The sequence below is a fragment of the Scyliorhinus canicula genome, chromosome 2 (assembly GCF_902713615.1).
Source record: "Scyliorhinus canicula chromosome 2, sScyCan1.1, whole genome shotgun sequence".
Taxonomy (NCBI): Eukaryota; Metazoa; Chordata; class Chondrichthyes; order Carcharhiniformes; family Scyliorhinidae; genus Scyliorhinus; species Scyliorhinus canicula.
Genome location: NC_052147.1, coordinates 133412649 through 133437135, shown reverse-complemented (window position 1 = coordinate 133437135; position 24487 = coordinate 133412649). Strand labels below are relative to the sequence as shown.

Below are 24487 nucleotides of genomic sequence, written 5' to 3'. Positions count from 1 at the left end.
CGACCCCTTGACTCCAGCCAAAGCCTTTCCCACCACAAAAAAGTCAATCCGCGAGTATACCCTATGGACTGCTGAGAAAAACGAGTACTCCCGTTCCCCTGGGTGCAGGAACCTCCAAGGGTCCACCCCTCCCATTTCCACCATTAGCCCAGCTAGCGCCTTTTTCCCCCCCCCCCCCTCCCCGATGGGACCAGCGAGCGTGGCCATGATCTGTCCAACCTTGGCTCCTGCACCAGGTTCCAGTCCCCCCCCCCCCCCCCCCCCCCCCCCCACAATCAGCTCGTGTGTGTCCAAATCAGGAATGGCCCCAAACACCTTCCTCGCAAATCCCGCATCGTCACAGTTGGGACCGTATACACTTACCAGCGCCACTAATCTCCCGTCCAGCGCCCCGGCCACAATCACATATCTACCCCCCGATCTGCCACTACCTTCTCCATCTGGAAGCGTACCCTTTTGCTGACCAACACTGCTACCCCTCGAGCCCTTCCATCAAATCCAGAGTCAAACACTTGGCTAACCCAACCCTTTTTAAGTCTCACCTGGTCCTTCATCCTCAAGTGAGTCTCCTGCAGCATTGCCACATCGGTTTTCAGACTTTTAAGATGCGCAAGCACCCTTGACCGGACCTCCTAGCCCTCTCACGTTCCACGTAACTATCCTTACTGGGAGTCTCTCACCCTCCCCACCTTTCTTATCCACCATCAACGTTCTGCTGGGCCCTGCCCCATAAGCCTGACCCGCCCCTGTCCATTGTTAACATCAAACCCCTTTTCCCCCCCTCCCGAAAACCCCCCTACCTTTCCCCCAGAAACAACATCCCCCAGCATCCAACCCTTCCTCCCCCCCTCTCGCTCGCCTCGTAGGCCCATTGACGCCTGCTATCCGGGCTCCAATGTCCGCAGCCCTCCTCTCCTCTCACCTCCGTTCACTAGCTGACTGACTTTAGCTAGTTAGTGTAGGTGGCTCCCCTCCTCCAAGACATATAATCCCCTTCTACCCAGTCCCAGAGAAAAAAAACAAACCCAACAATCCAACCCATACAATTCACTAGCATAACATTTAACCGTCGCAACACAGAGCGCCCATCAGCCCACCATTAACTTAAACTCTATAACAGGGGTGGGCAAACGTTTCCGTGCAAGGGCCACATTCAGAAATTCACAATTTTAAAGGGCCGCATAGTATATTAATTAATAGTTCCGGTTGTAACCAATTAGCGTGCGGCATATACCTCAGCGCTTCCCCCGGCGGCATCCTGCCTTTAGCCCTATTTTTCTCTACTTTTCAAAAATGGCGCTTCACCCGGTTATGATTCTGGGCGCCTCATATAGAACATAGAACAGTACAGCACAGAACAGGCCCTTCGGCCCTCGATGTTGTGCCGAGCAATGATCACCCTACTCAAGTCAACGTATCCACCCTATACCAGTAACCCAACAGCCCCCCCCCCCCCCCATTATCCTTATATTTAAAAAAAATAATTTAAAAAAAAAAATTTTTTTAACAAATTTTTTTTTTTTTTTTTTGATGACTTGATCTTGGTGGGCCACATAAAGACCTTTGGCGGGCCGCATGCGGCCCGCGGGCCGTAGTTTGCCCACCCCTGCTCTATAACAATACAAAGAGAAGTAGATTACAATACAAATCCGTAAAAAGAACCGGCTGTTCAAACACAGTCCACAGTCTCTCTTCCAGCTCCGCTCTTCATGTCTGTCCCAAGCCTTCTGCCTTCACGAACACCTCAGCCGCTTCCGCTGTCTCAAAATAAAAGTCTTTGCCGTTATACATTACCCTCAACCTCGCTGGGTACACCATACCAAACCTTCTTGTACAACGTCGCCTTCACTCGCCCAAACGCCGCTCGTCTTTTTGCCAACTCCACTGTCAAGATCCGGACACTGGTAGATCCGGACCGTAGTACCATCCCATAGTATCTCCCGCTTCCGTTTCGCCCAGTTTAACACCTTCTCCTTCACGCAAAACTTATGGAAGCAGATAATTACTGCCCTTGGCGGCTCGTTCACTTCGGGCTTTGGCCTTAATGACCGATGGGCTCCGTCTAGCTCATACTGGGAGGGGCTCTCACCCTCCCCCATCAGCTCCGCCAACTTCTTAGCGAAGTATTGTGTTGGCATTGGGCCCTCTGTCCCTTTGGGCAGGCCCACAATTCTTACATTATGCCGCCTTGAGCGGTTTTCCAAGTCTTCCAGCTTTGCTCGGAGACCTCTATTAATCTCCACAGCCCTCCGCAACTCATCTCCCATCGAGGTGACCTGGTCGCTGTGTCGTGACATGGCTTCCTCCACTTCTTTCATCTTCTCGCCCTGCTCTCTCACCTCGGCCAATGACTTTGCCACTGCCACCTTCAACGGGGCAATTGCCTCCTCCACCAGTAACTTTAATGCGGCCGCTGTCTCCTTTTTCCAAGCCTCAATGTGCCTCACAAACTGTTTTTCTAGCTCCCCCGCCATCACCTCGGTCACCTTCTCCACCGTAAATAGTACGGCCCCGCTTTGCAGTTCGGCTTCCGCTATCCTATCACCACTTCTATTCGTCTTCTCCTTCAGCGGCGACCCCGCATTTCCTCCTTTCTTCGACACTGCTTTTCGCATCCTTTAGTAGCTTATTGTTTTTCACTTTCTTTCTCTTCTCCTCTCTCTCCCTCCAGCCTTCTGTCCATCAATCTGAATTATTCTTTTTTTTAAAAAGACAAAGGGGAGGAAAAAGAAACTTTACCAAACTTCTTTAAATCTTCCAGCTCTCTTCCTTTCCTCTCTGTACTCATCCAGAACTCCCCTGGGACCAGGTTCCAGCCTTCTTTCTTCCTCCTGGGTGGGAGCTATTCGTTGTGGGACACCGCTCTTACATGGCGCCCTGGACTCTGGCCTGCCTCCTCGGCCTCCTCGTAGCTCCGCCCCCGCTGCTCTGGCCCCGATGCCGCACTGGGCCCAGGATCTCAGCCCCCGCCGCCCCAACACCCACACGGGGTTCTTCACCAGTTTTTAAACCGGCTTCGCTGGCTGCTCGTGACGGCCCCAAAGGCCGACGGTAGTCGGGGGGGATGCGTTGAAACTTGGGAATTTCCCTGAAATCGCCACGACTCGTGGCCACCGGCGGGAGCTCTTCACGCTGCAGCCGCCCTGCGTGCCCACGCCACCGGAAGTCTCCTTTGGAAGGTGTTTTGACAATAATTTCATTTCAATGTTAATGTGAGCCTACTTGTGACAATAAAGATTATTATCATAGAATTTACAGTGCAGAAGGAGGGCATTCGGCCCATCGAGTCTGCACCAACTCTTGGAAAGAGCACCCTACCCAGGGTCAACAACCCCACCCTATCCCCATAACCCAGTAACACTAAGGGCTATTTTGGACACTAAGGGCAATTTATCATGGCCAATCCACCTAACCTGCACATTTTGGAATGTGGGAGGAAACCGGAGCACCCGGAGGAAACCCACGCACGCACGGGGAGGATGTGCAGAGTCCGCACAGATAGCGACCCAAGCCGGAATCAAACCTGGAACTCTGGAGCTGTGAGGCAATTTCGCTAACCACTATGCTACCGTGCTGCCCACATTAACCAGAAACAGGAATTTCTTTTGGTCCAGGGTGCTGAGGCCAGAGAAAGTGCTAGTGCAGTGACAAGCCACAGAGTCATAGAGGTTTACAGCATGGAAACAGGCCCTTCAGCCCAACTTGTCCATGCCGCCCAGTTTTTACAACTAAGCTAGTCTTATTTGCCTACATTTGGCCCATATTCGTCTGTATTCATCTTACCCATATAACTGTCTAAATGATTCTTAAATGACACAATTGTACCCGCCTCTAATATTGCCTCTGGCAGCTCATTCCAGACATTCACCACCCTGTGTGTCAAAGAATTTCCCCTCTGGACCCTTTTGTATCTACCCCTCTCACCTTAAACCTATGCCCTCTAGTTTTAGACTCCTCTACCTTTGGGAAAAGATGTTGACTATCTACCTTATCTATGCCCCTCATTATTCTATAGACCTCTATAAGGTCACACCTAAGCCTCCTATGCTCCAAGGAAAAACATTCTCCAGCCTCTCCTTTTAACTCAAACCAACAAGTCCCAGTAGCATCCTAGTAAATCTTTTCGGCACTCTTTCTAGCTTAATAAAATCCTTTCTGTGATAGGATGACCAGAACTGTATACTGTATTCCAAATGTGGCCTTACTAATGTCTTGAACAACTTCAACAAGACGTCCAAACTCCTGTATTCAATGTTCTGACCAATGAAACCAAGCATGCTGAATGCCGTCTTCCCACCCTGTCCACCTGTGACTTTATTTTCAAGGAGCTATGAACCTGTACCCCTAGATCTCTTTGTTCTATAACTCTCCCCAACTCCCTACCATTAACGGAGTAGGACCTGCCCAGATTCGATCTACCAAAGTGCATCACCTCACATTTATCTAAATTAAGTTCCATCTGCCATTCATTGGCCCACTGGCCCAATTGATCAAGATCCCGTTGCAATTCTAGATAGCCTTCTTCACAGTCCACTATGTCGCCAATCTTGGTGTCATCTTCAAACTTACTAACCATGCCTCCTAAATTCTCATCCAAATCATTAAAATAAATAATAAATAACAGTTGACCCACCACTGATCCTTGAGGCACACTGCTGGTCACAGGCCTCCAGTTTGAAAAACAATCTCTACAACCACCCTTTGTCTTCTGTCGTCAAGCCAACTTTATAACCAATTACATGCCTCACCCTGAATCCCAAAAGATTTAGCCGTATGCAACAATCTACCAGGCAGCACCTTGTCAAATGCCTTGCTGATGTCCATGTAGATAATGTCGACTGCACTGCCTTAATCTTAGCTTCTTGGTTGCCCCTTCAAAAAACTCAATCAAATTGTGAGATATGATTTTCCACTCACAAAGCCATGCTGACGGTCCCTAATCAGTCCTTGCCTCTCTAAATGCCTGTAGATCCTGTCTCTCAGAATACCTAATAACAACTTACCCACCACAGACGTTAGGCTCTGGCTTCCCTCTGACTTCCTGCACCGTTCACATCCCCTGCCAGATTAGTTTAAACCCTCCCCAACAGAACTAGCAAACATTGGTTCCAGGACATTGGTTCCAGTCCTGCCCAGGTGTACTGGTCCCATCTCCCCCAGAACCAGTTCCAATGTCCCAGGAATTTGAATCCCTCCCTCTTGCACCATCTCTCAAGGTACATATTTGTCTTATCTAACCTGACATTGCTACTCTGACTAGAACATGGCAGTGGCAGCAATCCTGAGATTACTACCTTTGAGGTACCACGTTTTAGTTTAACTCCTAACTCCCTAAATTCAGCTTGTAAGACCTCATCAATGTTTTACCTATATTGTTGGCTCCTATATTTACCATGACAGCTGACTGTTCACCCTCCCCCTCCAGAATGTTCTGCAGCTGCTCCGAGACATCCTTGGCCCTTGCTCTAGGGAGGCACATACCATCCTGGAATCTCATTTGTGTCTGCAGAAACGCCTGTCTATTCCCCTTACCGTTGAGCCATCAGAACTGTGACAACACGTGAAACTAGGAGGATAAACGTTATTAGGCAATGAGCACTCAGGATTAGAAATGTGCTGCTTGATTTGTTGTTGGTAATGATTGCTTTCAAAAAGGGAATCAGATAAATATTTGAAGAAGAAAAAGTGTCAGGATGTTGGGAATAAGTTGGGGATTGCATATCGAATTAGCCAGTGCAGCTTGATGAATCCAATGACCTCCTTCAGTGCAGTACTGTCATATGATCCTATCTGACTATTTTATTCACGCCCCACACCCATTAATATTCCACCCAGTTTAATCCCACTCTCCTGTACACTTTCCCCTGCCGCTTCCTTCCCCCACCCCCATTAATATTCCACCCAGTTTAATCTCACTCTCCTGTACACCTTCCCCTGCCGCCCACTTCCCCCACCCCCATTAATATTCCACCCAGTTTAATCTCACTCTCCTGTACACCTTCCCCCGCCATCCCCTTCCCCCACCCCCATTAATATTCCACCTAGTTTAATCCCACTCTTCTGGACACCTTCCCCCTCCACCCCCTTCCCTCACACCCATTAATATTCCACCTAGTTTAATCCCACTCTCCTGTACACCTTCCCCCGCCGCCCCTTCCCCATCCCCACTCGATTAATATTCTTCATTCGCAACTAACTACATTTTGGACACTTCTTTGAAGTTAGCCATTATGGGAGCAAATTTTACATTATTTATTCCCTCAGAGAAATACTTTCTCAATTTCCTTTCAATGATTTTATTGACCAAAATAACAAAAGACTTACATTTCTATAACATTTTTTCACAACACCGGCCCCTTAAAACATGTTACAGTCAATGAAGAAGCTGTACTGTGGGAAATGCAGCAGCAAATTTGGGCACAGCAAATTCCCACAAATAGCAAGGTGATCATGACTATTCTTGTGATGTTGATTGAGGGAAAAATGTTACTGAGGTCAACGCCCCTGCACTATAGAATCATAGAATTTACAGTGTAGAAGGAGGCCATTCGGCCCATCGAGTCTGCACCGGCTCTTGGTAAGAGCACCCCACCCAAGCCCACAACCCCACCCTATCCCCATAACCCAGTAACCCCACCCAACACTAAGGGCAATTTTGGACACTCAGGGCAATTTAGCAGGGCCAATCCACCTAACCTGCACATCTTTGGAATGTGGGAGGAAACCGGAGCACCCGGAGGAAGTACCCAAGCACACACACAGGGAGAATGTGCAGACGGTGACCCAAGCCGGGAATCGAACTTGGAACACTGGAGCTGTGAAGCAATTGTGCTCACCACTATGCTACCGTGCTGCCCCACTGCACTACTTTGAACTCGGGTTATGGGATCTTTTATATTCACTCAAAAAGACAAATGGGGCTTTGGTTTAATATCTCAAAAAACGGCACCTCCAACAATGCAACACTCCTGCAGAACAACACGGGAGCACCAGGACAGCACGGGAGCATCGAGCCATGAAGTGGGACTTGAACTATGAACCTGCTGATGTAGAGGCAAGAACAAACGGAGCCACAACTGGCACTGGAAAGAGGTCATGACCTGATGATGTCCCTAAAGTTCTTTATCGCCAATGAGATGTTTTTCATGTGTAGTCACTGTGATAACATAATAAAATAACAGCTGATTTATGAAAAATAGTTATTGGCCAGGACATCAGGAGATGCCTGCTCTTCAGAAAAATACTATGGTCATCATACCCATGAGACAACAGACAGAGTTGTGGACCTGAATAATACGGGGGGGGGGGGGGGGGGGGGGGGGGGGTGACGCACGCCCCCTCCATCCCAAGAAACCATACATTGCCTTGGGGAAGTATAACAAGAGTTGACTAGGACTTCTGCCATTATTAGGGAGGAAGTCCCACTCTCTGAAGCTGCTGGCTAATCGGATTGGCTAGTAGCTCCATCAGTCCTGGCATTACCACAAAGGCGGTAGAGGCAGTTTCCGGACTACACGATAAGATAGAAAGCAAGGCCTATGGATCCCGAGAGCAGATAATTCGAGGGTCTTGGGCCAGAAGGGCTTGGGTAGGTTAGGGAAGAAGGCAGAGGTTGGGAGGGGGTGGGTGTAAGGGAGGGAGCAGGTAAAAAGAACTGGTGGGAGAGGGGTCAACCGAAGGGTGCCACCCTGTGACTGGCAAAGGCCAGCCCCTGAAGAGTGACACTCCCCTCCCACCTTTCCTTCCCGTCCTTGAAGTATTTAATTTTTAAAATTGGGCTCTCCGCTCCCATCCAGCCACATTCACCAAACATTTCATGCTGTGGAAAATGTATTATCAGGGTCAATTGACTTGATAATGTTTATTGACCCTTGATTAGTCATTTAAATATGGCAGGTGGGCTGCCAATTTCAGCACACATCCCCCCCATCAGTTACTATTATTCGTACATCTGTCCTGTGACTCAAATTCTGTTAATTGTCACAGCCGGCACGGTAGCACAGTGGTTAGCACTGTTGCTTCACAGCTCCGGTGACCCAGGTTCAATTCCCACTTGGGTCACTGTCTGTGTGGAGTCTGTACGTTCTTCCTGTGTCTGCATGCATTTCCTCTGTGATGCGACCATCAATTCACAAAACGTAGAGTTGAAGTGAACAGTGGTTTTAATCAGCTAGAACAGTGCCTGCCTGCGACTGCTCTGCACTGAGAGCCGCCTGCAGGGCAGCAGCTCTATATACCTCCCCCCGAGGGGGCGGAGCCCACAAGACCACCAACATGATACAATGCGGTGTAATACAATAGTGGTCCATAGGTGGAGCCCACAAGGGCAACAACATAGTGCAATGCAATACAGCGGTGAATGGTTGCCATAATACATCCACCACATTCACTCCCTGTTAAAAAAATTGAAGTCCAGCAGGGGTGAAGTGGCTCACAGGTTGAGTCTGTCCGGTGCCCTGATCGTGTGCTGCGATCGCCTGAGCTCTGGTTTCACTGCGGGCACGGGTGTTGAACTCGTTGGGGCGGGCACGGGTGTTGATTCCGGGACCGTGCCTTCTGGAGCTTCATCCCTATAGGTCGGCGATGGGGGGGTGGGGGTGTAGAAGTGGTGTTGTAGACCATGCAGGGGCAGGGGAGGTAGGTGATGGCCGTAGGGGATCCTGCGTGTCCCAGGTCCCTGAGGGAGACTGTATCTTGCCGGCCATCGAGGTGCGCCACGTAGGCATACTGGGGGTTGGCGTGAACCTCTCTCGACCAGGGGGTCGGACTTATGGCTCCTCACATGTTTTTGGAGGAGTACGGGCCCCGGTGTCGTCAGCCAGGTCGGAGGCGGGACCCCGGAGGTGGATTTCCTAGGGAAACCAAATAGGCGGTCATGAGGGATCTCATTCGTGGCTGTGCAAAGGAGTGACCTAAAGAAGTGGAGAGCGTCGGAGAGGACCTCCTGCCAGCGGGAAACTGGGAGACCACTTGACCATAGGGCCAGGAGTACGGCCTTCCATACCTTGGAATACGTTGCATTCTCCCTCTCTACCTGTCCGTTTCCCTGGGGGTTGTAACTGATAGTCCTGCTCGTGGCAATGCCCTTACCGAGCAGGTACTGACGCAGTTCGTCGCTCATAAACGAGGAGCCCCTGTCACTGTGGACGTAAGTGGGGAAACCAAACCAGGTGAATATACTATGCAGGGCCTTAATGGCGGTGGCCGCAGTGATGTCGGGGCAAGGGATTGCAAAGGGGAAACAATGATGTTGAGAAAATACACATTGCGGTTGGTAGAAGGGAGGGGCCCTTTGAAGTCCGTACTGAGGTGCTCGAAAGGCCGGGTGCCTTCATCAGATGGGCCTTATCTGGTCGAAAGAAGTGCGGCTTACACTCCGCGCAGATATGGCAGTCCCTGGTCATGGCCCTGACCTCCTCGGTTGAGTCGGGCAGGTTGCGGGCCTTGATGTAGTGGAGAAGCCGGGTAACGCCCGGGTGGCAGAGGGCATTGTGGATGGCCCGGAGAAGGTCAACTTGTGCGCTGGCGCCTGTGCCGCGGGACAGGGCATCTGGGGGCTCATTGAGCTTCTCAGGACGATACACGATATCGTAATTATAGGTCGAGAGTTCGATTCTCCACCTCAAGATTTTATCGTTCTTGATCTTGCCCTGCTGCGTGTTGTCGAACGTGAAGGCTACCAACCGTTGGTCGGTTACGAGGGTAGACCTCCTACCAGCGAGGTAGTGCCACCAATGCCGTACAGCTTCCACAATGGCTTGAGCTTCATTTTCGACTGCGGAGTGTTGAATCGCAGAGATGTTGAGGGTACGGGAGAAAAAGGTTACGGGCCTGCCTGCCTGATAAAGGGTAGCGGTGAGGGCGACCTCTGACATGTCACTCTCCACCTGGAAGGGGATGGATTCATCCACCGCGCGCATTGCAGCTTTGGCAATATCTGCCTTGATGCGGCTGAAGGCCTGGCAGGCCTTAGCCGTCAGTGGGAAGGTGGTGGCTTTGATCAGTGTGCGGGCTTTGTCCACATAGTTGGGGACCCACTGGGCATAATAGGAAAAGAACCCAAGGCATCTTTTCAGGGCCTTGGGGCAGAGGGGAAGGGGGAGTTGCAGGAGGGGGCGCATGCGGTCGGGGTCGGGCCCTAGGACTCTGTTTTCCATGACATAGCCAGGGATGGCCAGTCGGGTTGTGCGCAAAACACGTTTCTCCTTGTTATAAGTGAGGTTGAGAGCTTGGGCGGTTTGGAGAAAGTTTTGAAGGTTGGTCTCGTGGTCCTGTTGGTCGTGGCCACAGATGGTGACGTTGTCAAAGTATAGAAATGTGGCCCGCCGCCCGTACTGGTCCACCATTCGGTCCATCGTTCTTTGGAAGACCGAGACCCTGTTGGTGACGCCAAAGGGGATCCGGAGGAAGTGGAAGAGGTGGCCGTCTGCCTCAAAGTCTGTGTAGTGGCGATCCTCCGGGCGGATTGGGAGCTGGTGGTATGTGGACTTCAGATCCACCGTCGAGAACACCCAGTAGTGTGCGATCTGATTCACCATGTCGGCTATCCGGGGAAGGGGGTACGCATCGAGGTGCGTGTACCGGTTTATAGTTTGGCTGTAGTCTACACGGTAGCATGGTGGTTAGCATCAATGCTTCACAGCTCCAGGGTCCTAGGTTCGATTCCCGGCTGGGTCACTGTCTGTGTGGAGTCTGCACGTCCTCCCAGTGTGTGCGTGGGTTTCCTCCGGGTGCTCCGGTTTCCTCCCACAGTCCAAAGATGTGCGGGTTAGGTGGATTGGCCATGCTAAATTGCCCGTAGTGTAAGGTTAATGGGGGATTGTTGGGTTACGGGTATACGGGTTACGTGGGTTTAAGTAGGGTGATCATTGCTCGGCACAACATCGAGGGCCGAAGGGCCTGTTCTGTGCTGTACTGTTCTATGTTCTATGTTCTACAACCATCCAGTTCTTCTCTTCAATCCTGACGACCACCACCTGGGCTCTCCAGGGGCTATTACTAGCCTCGATGACCCCCTCCCTCAAGAGCCGCTGGACCTCGGACTTGATAAATGTCCTGTCCTGGATACTGTACAGCCTGCTCCTGGTGGCGACGGGTTTACAGTCGGCGGTGACGTTTGTGAAGAGTGGGGGAGGGTCGGCCTACAGGGTCGCGAAGCTACATACGGTGAGAGGGGGCAGGGGTCTGCCGAACTTCAGGGTCAGGCTCCTGAGGTTGCACTGGAAGTCCAGTCCTAACAGGAGAGGAGCACAGAGATCGGGGAGTACATAGAGTTTAAAATTGGCTTCCTTGGCGCCCTGTATCGCGAGGTTTGCGACACAGTACCCCCGGATCTGCACTGAATGTGATCCAGAAGCAAGGGAGATTGTTTGAAATATGGGGCAGATTTGGAGAGAACAGCGCCTTACCGTGTCTGGGTGAACGAAGCTCTTTGTGCTACCGGAGTCAAACAGGCAGGTTGTTTTGTGTCCATTGACCCGGACGGTCATCATTGAGTTCCTGAGGTGCTTTGGGCGTGACTGGTCGAGGGTAACCGCGCCGAGTTGCGGGGAGCCGGCGTGGTCGGAGGTGGTGGGGTGGTCCCAAGATGGCTGCCCCCGTCGGTCGCCGATGAAGGTGGCAGCCAAGATGGCAACCCCATCGGTCGCACGTGTCGGGCGGCAATGAAGGTGGTGGCCAAGATGGCGGCCCCCATGAGTCGCACATGGAGGGCTGTGTGGGAGACGGCGGCCAAGATGGCGGTCCCCATGAGTCACACGTGTTGGGTAGATTCGAAGATGGCTGCCCCCATGGTCAACACGGGCAGATGACGCGTCTGGAGAGGGTGGAGGCGGCAGGCACGCAGCCACGCTGCAGAGTCTGCAGGCCTGAGTCTGAGAGTCAGGCCTGTGATTTGGAGGTTTTGGACCTGGCCAAGCAAACTTTGGCAAAGTGTCCTTCTTGCCGCAGTCACTGCAGGTCGTGTTCCGAGCCTGGCAACGCTGCCTGGGGACTGGTGCTGGCCGCCGAAATAGCAGGGTAGCTCCCCCCGGGTTGGGCAGGCAGCCGCGCGGTACAGGCCTGGGCACCCTCTGGTCGGGTGTCCACAAGGGGGTTGCGTGGTCGGAGGTGAAAGCGTTGAGGCTCTGAAACTCTACTTCTAGGCAGGTGGCTAGTTTTACCGTCTCTTTTAGATCGAGGGCGCCCTTCTTGAGCAGGCGCTGTGTGGCCTAGTTGGACCAGACTGTAGCCACATAGGAATCCCGGACGGCAAGTTTCATGTGTTGCGAGGCCGTGGCCGCCTTGTAGTTGCAGCTTCGCGCAAGTACTTTGATACGTGGGTTTGAGTAGGGTGATCATTGCTCGGCACAACATCGAGGGCCGAAGGGAGTGTTCTGTGCTGTACTGTTCTATGTTCTATGTACTTTCAGGTCGCGTAGGTACTCCTCCAGTGATTCCTCGAGGAGATGCCACGCAAACACTTCATTCACCGGCCTCACGTATTGCCTTTTCAGGATCGCGCCCACGTCTGCGTCCATGTTCGCTTCCTCAATTTGCACGGAGATTTTCTGGCTCAACTGGGTGTGGAGGAGGCTCAGCCTCTGTTCGCCGGTGACGGAGGATGAGGAGGAGGCGGTGAGGCCAGCCTCAAAACAGCGGAGCCAGTGCGAAAAAATCCCTTTGGCTTCAGCGGCCTGTGGGTCGAGTTCCAGTCGATCAAGTTTGAGGGCTGCTTCCATCGCGATGTTGTAGTTGATTAAATTGATGAGACCATCAATTCACACAAGTGAACAATGGTTTTAATAAGCTAGATCTGTGCCTGCCTGCGACTGGTCTGTACCGAGTGCTGCCTACAGGGCAGCAGCTCTATATACCTCCCCCGAGGGGACGGAGCCAGGGGCGGAGCCCACAAGGGCACCAACATGGTACAATACAGTATAATACAATACAATGGTCCATAGGCGGAGCCCACAAGGGCACCAACAAAGTACTATGCAATACAGTCGTGAATGGTTGCCGTCGGAGTGTGGTGACTCGGGGCTTATCACAGTAACCTCATTGCAGTGTTAATGTAAGCCTCCTTGTGACAATAATAAAGATTATTATTAGAGCGGATTAACCTTTTATAAGGTCTAACTATTAGAGGGGATTAAAGCACAATCAGAAAAATGTGGACACACAGCCGCAATAAACCCATGGCCCGTGGCTTGGTTCAGGGTGTTGTGTTCGAAGGGGCTCTCTCACAGCCTCTCATCAACAGAGTTGAACATGTTGGAAAAGTTGAATAAATGCAAAAAGGCAACAGGTTGGCAGTTATGTGGGGGGCCAGTGGAGCGGAGGGTGGAATTTTACACCTGATCATTCAAAAAAAAATGGAAGAGGGAGGTTTGGAGTGTGACAAAATCACAAGCAAAGAAGGAGCTCACATGAGTGATACAGAGACACACAGACATAGGGAGAGAGAGGCGCAGAGAGAGAAAGACACAGACCCAGGGAGACAAAAACACACAGGACAGGGACAATGAGACACACAGACACAGGGACAGAGAGGAGGAGAAACATAGGGAGAGGGAGAGAGAGACACGGTCATAGGGAGAAAGAGACACAGGGAGATAGAGACACACAGGAAGACAGAGACACAAACACAGGGACAGAGAGGAGGAGAGACTCAGGGAGAGAGAAACACAGGGAGAGACAGAGAGAGACAGAGAGAGAGAGAGACACAGAGATAGAGACACGCACCGGAAGACAGAGGCACACAAACCCAGGGAGAAAGAGAGACACACACACAGGGAGAGAGAGGCAGAGAGAGAGACAGACACAGGGAGAGGGAGGCACAGAGAGAGACACACACATAGACACAGGGAAGAGACACACACAGTCACACACAGATAGACACACACCAAACATAGGAATGAAGATAACATAAGAAATAGAGAAAGAACACAGAAAGGTAGCTCGAGTCAAAGAGACACACACACACAGGGAGAGACACAAACGGCCCTAGGATTGCTGGCGCCCCGGGCAAGCTGAACTCCGGCGCCCTTACAAGTATAATTTTTAAATATAATTTGGCCCCTGACATTGCAGCAGGAGCTGCCCAGGTACAATATTACCTCTCCAGCAGTAATTTTCAACAGTGAATACTTGTGAGAATTTACTTGCAAAACATGACACCAGATATTGGTTCATAAGAGAAAAATTAAAGAGAACAAATAGCCAAGAACCTTGACCTACCTCTTTTTAGATCCAGGACCTCAGACGCCAATTGTCTGCTTCTTCATTGCCACTTAGTGAGAAGTGCAAAGGGTTTGGCAGCATACAACCCACATCTTTTTTGGTTAACTCGGCAAGGAGTGCCCAGAAACTCCCTCCAATGCTATTTACGGCAGCAAAATCTGCCTTCCTTGTGTGTGCGTTTTTTTTAAACACTTCGAGAGCACCAGAAGCATAATGAAATTTCGGGAAGCTTGCAATTAGACCCAGTTAATCTAAAATACCTGACTCTCGCTGACCTAAGCTGCGCATTCCAAGAGGGCTAAATAGCAGCTCAGAACCTGCAGTGCTCCGAGGAGGAAAAATTCCGAGCCAGTCTCAGAGTGTGAGGCATTATTCTTCTAAAGTTTGCTTTCAGCCCACTTGTGGCTAGTTCAGCTTATTGTAGCCCAAACTAAGATTGTGAGGGTTTAACTCACAATTTGTTTAGTCTCGCTCTCTCTTTCCTTCTTCTGGTTCCTTTTCTCTTCAAACAAGTTAGGTTTTTGTCTCACGATGGCGCCCCCTAGCACATGGCGCCCCGGACGACAGCCCCAGTTGCCGGTACCTTGAGCCGGCCCAGGGGAGAGAGACAGAGAGAAGTTAAACACCACATTGAAAAGATATTAGGTTGCGACACTCATACTGCCCTGGAATGTCAGTCTCTAGAGCTGTTCAAATATCCGGAGAGGCAGAAACCTGACCAGTTTCAGTTAAAAAATCTGACGGACATGGTTCTCTCGATGTGCTTTAATCTTACCTTGCGCCCATTTACAAAGAACACAAGCTCGTCTGCAATGATGTGTTGAGACATCCCGAGAGATTCCCTCTGGTCTTTACAGGTTCCTGAACTTCCAGGCTTGAGGCACTCTCAATTATGACGTGAAAGTTAGGTCAGTAGGGCTGGTTTAGCTCACCAGGCTAAATCACTGGCTTTTAAAGCAGACCAAGTAAGCCAGCAGCATGGTTCGATTCCCGTACCAGCCTCCCCGGACAGGCGCCGGAATGTGGCGACTAGGGGCTTTTCACAGTAACTTCATTGAAGCATACTCGTGACAACAAGCAATTTTCATTTCAAAGGCTTTAATAAGCATTGAACAATGGCAGCATCCAAGAGAAGTGTGCTCGCAAAATGGAGTCTCATCTTAAATACTGTTTCCCAGAGGGCGTAGCAAGATCGGAGTCCCCCAGGGTTCCAAGCCTCTTAAAGGGGCAATGCCATGCCTCTTAAAGGGGCAAGGTATTCCGATCATCACAAGGCTATTCCCTGCTCAAGAGACAGTGCAAGGTCCTCCAGCAATGCCTTGTGTTTCTGCCATTCATTAATGGTTTCGAAGCCGCTCTGTGATTCAGTAACTAGTTTGATGTTGGAGATACTCTTCAAAATGGAATGATTCACGGTTGTGTTGCCTTCTGGTGGACTATTTGAATGGCAGGAAAAAAGTCAAGAGCCAGTTTATTTGAAGTAGTTTGAATTTCACACACTTTGCAGGCATATACCGTACATTCCTCTACTCAGTCCTGAAGGACTGCCTAATAAGAAGAATGTACAAACTTAACCATTTACTGTCTGTAGTATGTTTGTCTGAAACCAAAGGCTCGATTCTCCGAAAAGATTGCTAAGTGTGGTGGTGAGCGGGAACTGCCGCAAGCTTTCTGGTGCTCGGCCCAGCGAGACCGGCAACCTATTCAAAGTTAACTGTGTCATAATATACACACAAGTATATGATGGTGCACAGACAGGCATTGATTGACACACAGGATGACCAATGAACACACAGAATACAGCAGCCAATCACCAGACAGGACACTACCACTATGAAGCCAGAGGGCACTGGTCTTCCCGGATCCAGCCTCTGAGACAGTCAGAGCCCATGAGAAACAACTAGAACTTACACCATGTGGTAGTAAGATAGTCTGGTCAGGTTCGCCTCAGGTCTCCAGTCAACTCAGCATAGTGTCAACCCACAGTTTAAGTATGTAAGATTGTTAACAGTTCAATAAAATAGAGTTGTATTTCTTCAAGTGTTGGAAGCCTGTCTCTCTCACTGCTGCTGTAAACGCAGTCCTCGCAGACCCAGCTTACCCAACACAGCAAACTGGTCCCCTCAACAAGGCCCCATGGGCTTCATGCCGCAATTGAAGACTCGCCAGCCGATTTGCTGGGACCATGCTCGCCAGCGCCCTACCCCTCCCCCCAACAAGGTCAAGCAGCACTTCTTAAACAGCAATTGCACAACCAACCCCACTCGGCTCACAGCCATGGCGGTGAAACGATCACTCCCACGACTCGGGGATGCAGACCTGGGAGGCTCCTAGATGCAGTCGAGGCCAGGAGGGATGTCCTGTTCCCCCGAGGATCCCGGTGGGTGAGCCACAGGGCAACCAGTGCCGCCTGGGACAAAGTGGCAGCGGCCGTCAGCTCGGGCAGTGTGACCAGGAGGACTGGCCTCCAGTGCCGCAAAAAGGTCAACGACCTTCACTGGGCAGCATGGGTGAGTTGACACCACCGCACCCTCCCCCCAACCCTATCCCCCCAACAGCCCATCTGGCCCCGCACCCACCCTTCATACCCCCCCCTCTCGCTTCACCCCAACCCTCTCATCACCCCAACCCTTCCTTCACAACCTCTCCAGCACAGTGACCCGCGTGTGCGCCTAATGATGCGATCTTTGTGTCTCCGCAGGAGAAGCTCTCCCATAATCGCTGGGAAAGGGTGCCGGACATAAGAATCATAGAACATAGAACAGTACAGCACAGAACATGCCCTTCGGCCCTCGATGTTGTGCCGAGCAATGATCACCCTACTCAAACCCACGTATCCACCCTATACCCGTAACCCAACCCCCCCCCTAACCTTACTTTTTAGGACACTATGGGCAATTTAGCATGGCCAATCCACCTAACCCGCACATCTTTGGACTGTGGGAGGAAACCGGAGCACCCGGAGGAAACCCACGCAAACACGGGGAGGACGTGCAGACTCCGCACAGACAGTGACCCAGCCGGGAATCGAACCTGGGACCCTGGAGCTGTGAAGCATTTATGCTAACCACCATGCTACCGTGCTGCCCCTCACAACATTTGAGGAATGGGCCCTGTAGGTGATGGGTGGGTGGCCGAGGTCAAAGCAGTCACCAATGCAGAGGTCGGCACACGCCACAGAAGTGCGGAACCACCAGGCCCCACCTGAATGAATAAAAATCGCTTATTGTCACAAGTAGGCTTCAATGCAGTTACTGTGAAAAGCCCATAGCAGTCACATTCCAGCGCCTGTTCAGGGAGGCTGGTACGGGAATTGAACCGTGCTGCTGGCCTGCCTAGGTCTGCTTTCAAAGCCAGCTCTTTAGCCCTGTGCTAAACCAGCCACCTAGATGGAGTATCAGACATAAGTTGTTATTTCCATACAGACTGACACCCCCCCCCCCCCCCCCCGCCCCCCCTCCCCCCCCCCCCCACTGACCACATGCTCATTCTCCCACAGGTCCTCCAGCCGGTGGTGCCTGCCCATCCAAGGTGGCCCCCTCCCCTGCCTCGCATAAGACCACCTTGGAGAAGAGCCACAATCGACGCATCATAGCTGTCATCCCCGCCTCCACTAGCGCAGACACACACATCTCGGTGGGAAACGTTGCTGGTCAGGCTTCTGGGGCACAATCTGGTGAGCAGCACATTGCTGATGATGTCCATCAGGTGGAGGCAGGAACCCCCAGGTGGGAGACAGCAGTCGGAGGCCTGCTGGATGCCAGCACCCAGCTGGGTCCCAGCCTGATGCTGAGTCTTTGGAACAGGTTTAACTGGAGCTGATGGAGATGATAGGGAGCGGCTGGGACATTCAAAAGCAGATTCAGCGACACACCAGCAGGTCCATAGTCCATTGGAGGAGCCAAGGGGCTGCGGGCACAGGAGATGTTGCCATCAATGAGCGGCACCGAGGCCAACACTGCTAGGGTGGCGACCTCAATGGATACGCCGGTGCACAACATCAGCACCATTAGTGAAGATGTCCAAGGCATCGCACAGATGGTGACGGCCATGGCTGAGGGTCTCCACAGAATGTCTGTCTCGCTGGGGGATGTCACCCAGTACCAGGCTGACCTTGATGATGTTCTGCGGGACATGTCACACTCTCAGATGGGAATGGTCGAGGCACGGCGGAGCTTGACCCAGTCGCAGGTGGGCATTGCTGAGGCAATGCAGGGCATGGCCCAATCACTGAGGAGCATCGCCGAGGGCATCGACACCATGGTGCATTTATTGGTGAGCCGCCAGGGCTGGCACAGCCAGAAGGCGCAGTCAGCCTGGGCTCAAACCAGCTGCCCCTCCATCCTGGGGTTACCAACAGGGCCTTATGGGCACCGAGCGGGAGGAGGGGGCAACCTGGACCCACCATATGGGCTGGCGATGGTCGCTATCAGGTCACTTGAGTTCCACCCCTATGATGAGGCCACGCCTTGCAGCCAGCACCAAGAACAGGGCGGCACAGCAGTTCATGTGCTGCTGACAAATATGGCGGAGCCCTCCGGCTCCAGAGCCCCAGAGGATGCCCGCCAGAGGCAGCGAAGGCCACACAACAAGGTAAGCAGCTGGCTGTTCCACCTCTGATGTGCAACCTGGGGACACACATAGCCGTAGAGCAAGGAAGGCGGACATATGCTCCCCATCTGACATGCCCTGCCCAGGCACACCCGGCGCAAACATGTGCCCGGGGATGGGTCCATCCCCTGGGTATTCGGCGGTTGGCTGCTGCGTCTGTGGTGCTGCCTCCCCCAGTGTTCAAACACAGCGTCCATGCAACAATATGTCATTGGGCTAGGGCGGCATGTGGCGCAGTGGTTAGCACTGGGACTGCGGTGCTGAGGACCCGGGTTAGAATCCCGGCCCTGGGTCACTGTCCGTGTGGAGTTTGCACATTCTCCCCATGTCTGCATGGGTTTAACCCCCACAACCTAAAGATGTGCAGGTTACCTGGATTGGCCACACATTGGTAAATTGCCCCTTAATTGGGAAAAAAATAATTGGGTACTCTAAAAAAAAATTTAAACGTGTCATTGGGATGCTAGGCAATGATCCCCACATGCTAAATGACCTGCACACCCATGAGGATCCACTTGGGATGTGTGAAGTGCTCATTTTACCACGATTGCCAATTCCCCATTAGCAATAGCCTTCAGCCGCAAGACCAGTGGCCACGGTGGTCAGTGAGAGTTATGGGTGGTCAGTGGGCAGGCAGGCAGGGCCTAGGGTTGCCCCCGGTACAGGAACACACGATACAGGGGTTAGCATGGCAAACCCGCGCACATCCTCCCCCACAACACCACCGCCCCGCAGGGCCCCCTTGAGCCCCGATCCCCCCAGCTCCCCATGGCGGCCTAACCCCAACTTGAGCTGCACCCGCCAGAAACAGGGAACAAATCTGTACAGACTGTATAGTTGATTGCTGGGAAGTATGTTTCCTGGGTGTTTATTTGTTAGAACCTGTTTTGATACATGTTTGTAATACAATACATTGAAAGAAAACTAAATTCTATGATTCTATGATCCTATTCCAGTTTCTCCTTCAACGTCTCCAGGAGGTGGAAAATATGGCTGACCTGGCATGGGCTGATTCATGAGTTTTGTTTTAACGACATTCTAGGACAGGATAAGTTTCTTGTCAGCAGAATTGAAGCAGAATCGAGTGGCTTGCAAATATTGTAAAGAGTGGACAACGACACTGCAATCATTTGCTAATTAGTTTAGTATTGGTACGAACACAACTCAGGTTAGAGAATTTTTCATCCAGACTGTATTTATTACCGATAATGTAAAACTGTTGGAGAGGCTAAACCAGGGAACTCTCCCGCCCAGACTCTTCCCAATTTTTCGTAACCCCAAAACATGTGCGTGTCATTCGCTGGTCCCCACCCACACCTCTCACATTCATCTGCTACCCCCTGAAAGAATCCACTTATTCTCGTCCGAGTCATATGTCCCCTGTGCACCACCTTAAACTGTATCAGGCTCATCCTTGCACAAGAGGAGGTCCCGTTTACCCTTCGCAGTGCCTTACTCTATACTCCCCAATTGATCTCCCCTCCCAACTCCCCTTCCCATTTCTCCTTGATCTTCACCACCTGCTCACCTCCCTGCTCCCCCAGCCACTTGTATATGTTCCCAATTCTTCCATCCCCTTCCATATCTGGAAGCAGCAGTCACTCTAGCAGGGTGTATCCCGGCAATCTAGGGATCCCCTCCAGACCTTTCACGCAAAATCCCTAACCTGCAGATACCTGAACTCACTACCCCTCGGCAGCTCTACCCTCTCCCTTAGCTCCTCCAGACTGGCGAACCCTTCCTCCAAATAAAATCTCTCACCTTGACCAGCCCCATTTCCCTCCACCCCATGTATACACTATCCACCCCCCACCCCCCCCCCCCCCAGCTCAAACCCACGATTCTCGCACAGCAGCGTTTACACCGATATCCCCTCCATCCTAAAATGCCTCCTCAGCTGATTCCATATCTTCACCGTGGACTGCACCACTGGGCTCCCTGAATACCTACTCGGAGCCATTGGCAATGCTGCCATCACCATAGCCCTCAAACTAGACCCATGACAAGATTCCTCCTCCATCCAAACCCACTCTATCCCTTCTCCTTCCCACCGCCGCCGCACCTTGTCCAGATTTGCCGCCCAATAATAATGAAACACTTTCAGCAACACCAACCCCCTCCTGCTGCCTCTGCCTCTGTAGCAGGGTCCTCCCCACCCTCGGCACCTTCCCCACCCATACAAAGTCAGAAATGATCGTGTCCACTTTCTGAGAAAGGCCTTTGGTATAAAGATCAGGAAAGCCTGACATATAATCAAGAACCTCGGCAGAATATTCATTTTCATCACTTGGACCCTCCCCGCCAACATTAAGTGCAGTGTATCCCACCTCTTAAGATCCTTCCTGGCCTCCTCCACCTACTTTGTTAAGTTCCACTTATAGAGCCCGTCCATTTTCTCTCTATCTGCATCCCCAAATACCTAAACCAATCCCTTGCAACCGTAAATGGCATCCCCCTAAATTAGCCCACTCTCCCAGCTCATTCACTGGGAAAACCTTGTTTTTACCGACATTCAGTTTGTACCCCGAGAACCCTTCAAACCTCGTCAGCAGGCCCATAATCCTTCCCATACTTTCCAACGGATCCGAAACATACAGCAAGAGGTCATCGGCATAGAGTGACACACGATGCTCTCTCTATCCCTCATAATCCCCTGCCACTTTGCCAACCCCTGAGAGCCATCGCCAATGGCTCTGTGGCCAGCGCAAACAGCAACAGTACCCCTGTGTAAGTCAAAGCTTCTTGAACTCATCATTCATGCTCACAGTCACACTTGACGCCACATACAGCAACTGAACCCATGCCATAAATCTTGGCCCAAACCCAAACCTTCCCAAAACTTCAATATCTTCAATATTTCCCTGGACGCCACCTGCCTCCGCAGCTGGTGTGCCAGCAGGCGGCTGACCTTCTCCCCATACTTATATTGCACCCCTCTTGCCCTATGCTGTGCCCTACCGCCCTACCGGTTGTCAGCCTGTCAAACTGCACCTGCAACCTTTTCCTCCTCACCAATCCCTCAGTGGGCACCCTTGAATATTCCCTGTCTACCTCCACTATCTCGCTCACAAGAGTGTCATGTTCCTCCCTCCTTTCCCTATCCGCACGAGCCTTAAACAAAATAATTTCTCCCTGGACTACTGCCTTCAGTGCTTCCCAAAAAATGGCCACGGACACCTCCCCATTCTGATTGAACTCCACATAATCCCTAATCGTCGCCCGCACCTTATCACAAAAACCTCCATCTGCCAACAACCGCGAATCAAACCTCCACCCGGCCTCTGCTCTCATCCCGTTCTAAACCGAATCTCCAGACAGTGGGGCGCATGGTCCAAGATAACTATCCCCACATACTCTCCAGACGTTGGAAAGAAGGAGGTTGAGGGGGGACCTGATTGAGGTCTACAAAATTATGAGCGGTATGGACAGGGTGGATAGCAACAAGCTTTTCCCAAGAGTCGGGGTGTCAGTTACAAGGGGTCACGATTTCAAAGTGAGAGGGGGAAAGTTTAAGGGAGATGTGCGTGGAAAGTTTTTTACGCAGAGGGTGGTGGGTGCCTGGAACGCTTTACCAGCGGAGGTGGTAGAGGCGGGCACGATAGCATCATTTAAGAAGCATCTAGACAGGTATATGAATGGGCGGGAACAGAGGGAAGTAGACCTTGGAAAATAGGAGACAGGTTTAGATAAAGGATCTCAATTGGCGCAGGCTGGGAGGGCCGAAGGGCCTGTTCCTGTGCTGTAATTTTCTTTGTTCTTTGTTCTTTGTACTCTGCCCCCTCCACCCGAACCAAAATCTCCTAACTCACTACAAAGTAATCAATGCTTGAATACACTTTATAGACGTGCGAAAGGAAGGAATACTCCCGTCCCCCTGGGTTCTGAAAGCACCATGGATCCACCATCCCCATCCTCTCCATAAACCCCCCCAGCTCCCTTGCCATTCATACCCTACTCATTGACCTGGGGCTCGACCTATCCACTCTCGGCTCTAGGACACAGTTAAAATCTCCTCCCATGATCAACTGGTTCATGACTTGGGCAGCACGGTAGCATAGTGGTTAGCATCAATGCTTCACAGCTCCAGGGTCCCAGGTTCGGTTCCCGGCTGGGTCACTGTCTGTGCGGAGTCTGCACGTCCTCCCCGTGTGTGCGTGGGTTTCCTCCGGGTCTCCGGTTTCCTCCCACAGTCCAAAGATGTGCGGGTTAGGTGGATTGGCCATGCTAAATTGCCCGTAGTGTCCTAAAAAGTAAGGTTAAGGGGGAGTTGTTGGGTTACGGGTATAGGGTGGATACGTGAGTTTGAGTGGGGTGATCATTGCTCGGCACAACATCGAGGGCCGAAGGGCCTGTTCTGTGCTGTACTGTTCAAAATCAAAATGGCCAAATCCGGAATCGTTGCCAGCAACCCCCTCAGAGAACTCACATTGTCCCAATTTGGGCATACACATTTGCCAACGCCACCGGTGCCCCTTCCAATACTCCACTCACAATCACATCTCTCCCACTGGACCCCTCACCTCCTTCGCGCTCACAAATCCCATTTTTTTGCTCATTAAAATCGCCACTCTCCTCAATTTTGAATCAAACCCCGAGTTAGAAAACCTGTCCGACCCACTCCTTCCTTATCCGAACCTGGTTCTTCACACGGAGGTGCGACTCCTGCAGAAAGACCACCCCCGCTTTCAAGCTCCAGAGATGCACAAATACCTGCGACCTTTTAACCAGCCCATTCAGTCCCCAGATGTTCCATGTTACCAGCTTTACCAGAGGCTTATGCCTCCAATCCCTTCTCCCATCCGTCATCTTCCCCATTTAACTCCTCCCCTCTTAATATACCTAGCCCATCCCAGATGGACCCCTTCTCCGCCCTGACCATGTCATCCCTCACCCCCTGCCACATCGCAACAACCTCCCCCCCTCCCCCCCGCCACGCCCCTCGGCCTTCACGCCCACCACCTCACTTCCGTTAACCAGCATCACCTGCTAGCACGGCTGCCCCTGCCCAAAGACACCTCCCAATGACCTCCCCTTCCCCCCCCCCCCCCCCCCCCCCCCCCACTCCTCAGCTCAAGGAGGAAGGCTCCCTGCTGGCCTTTCCCTCCCCCACCCAAACAAGGACTTCTCCTGAACTCCAGGCAGCCTTCTCCAAAAGCAAAAGAACAAAGAGTCCCATAAAATAGGAGGGGGGATGGGAACATCCATCCCCATGTAATCCGTTCACCCCTACAACCCCTCACAATCCCAACAGTAAACAGCAAAACCCCCCCAAAAAAAGATGAAAATCCCCCAATCCCTACCCCGACTTCAAACATGCTCCCGACCATTACAAAGTGCCAGCACCCTGGTTTCCAAGCATTGTTCGTTCAGTTCTCCCCCAGTTTATGCTTCATAATGAATTCTTCGGCCGCTTCTGGGGTTTTGAAATAATATACCCGGCCTCCGAACGTCACCCATAACTTTGCCGGGTAGAGCACCCCAAACCTGATATGCCGCTGGTACAGCACCGCTTTGGCTTTGTTGAAGCCTGCGCCCCACCTTGCCAACTTGGCTCGACATCCTGATAAATTCAGACCTTATTCCCCTACCAGTCGCAGGTACACTTCTCCCTGGCCCATCGCAGAATCTTATCTTTCTCCACAAAGTTGTGGAGTCT

The 24487-nt window shown here is 51.8% G+C and overlaps 1 protein-coding gene across 2 annotated transcripts in view; it reads right to left on the bottom strand.

Moving 5' to 3' along the window:
* The window catches only part of LOC119958476 (aldehyde oxidase 1-like), a 267334-nt gene extending 252119 nt beyond the window's left edge, over positions 1-15215 (bottom strand). Inside the window, exon 1 of one of the 2 annotated variants that reach the window (XM_038787024.1) lies at positions 14996-15215. In XM_038787024.1, coding sequence (XP_038642952.1) covers positions 14996-15049 — 54 coding nt within the window. In that variant the 5' untranslated portion in view covers positions 15050-15215. Of the gene's footprint in view, positions 1-14217; positions 14754-14995 lie in introns of those variants that run through there. The other variant, XM_038787034.1, reaches the window with a different exon arrangement.
* Positions 15216-24487: the final 9272 nt, after the last annotated feature.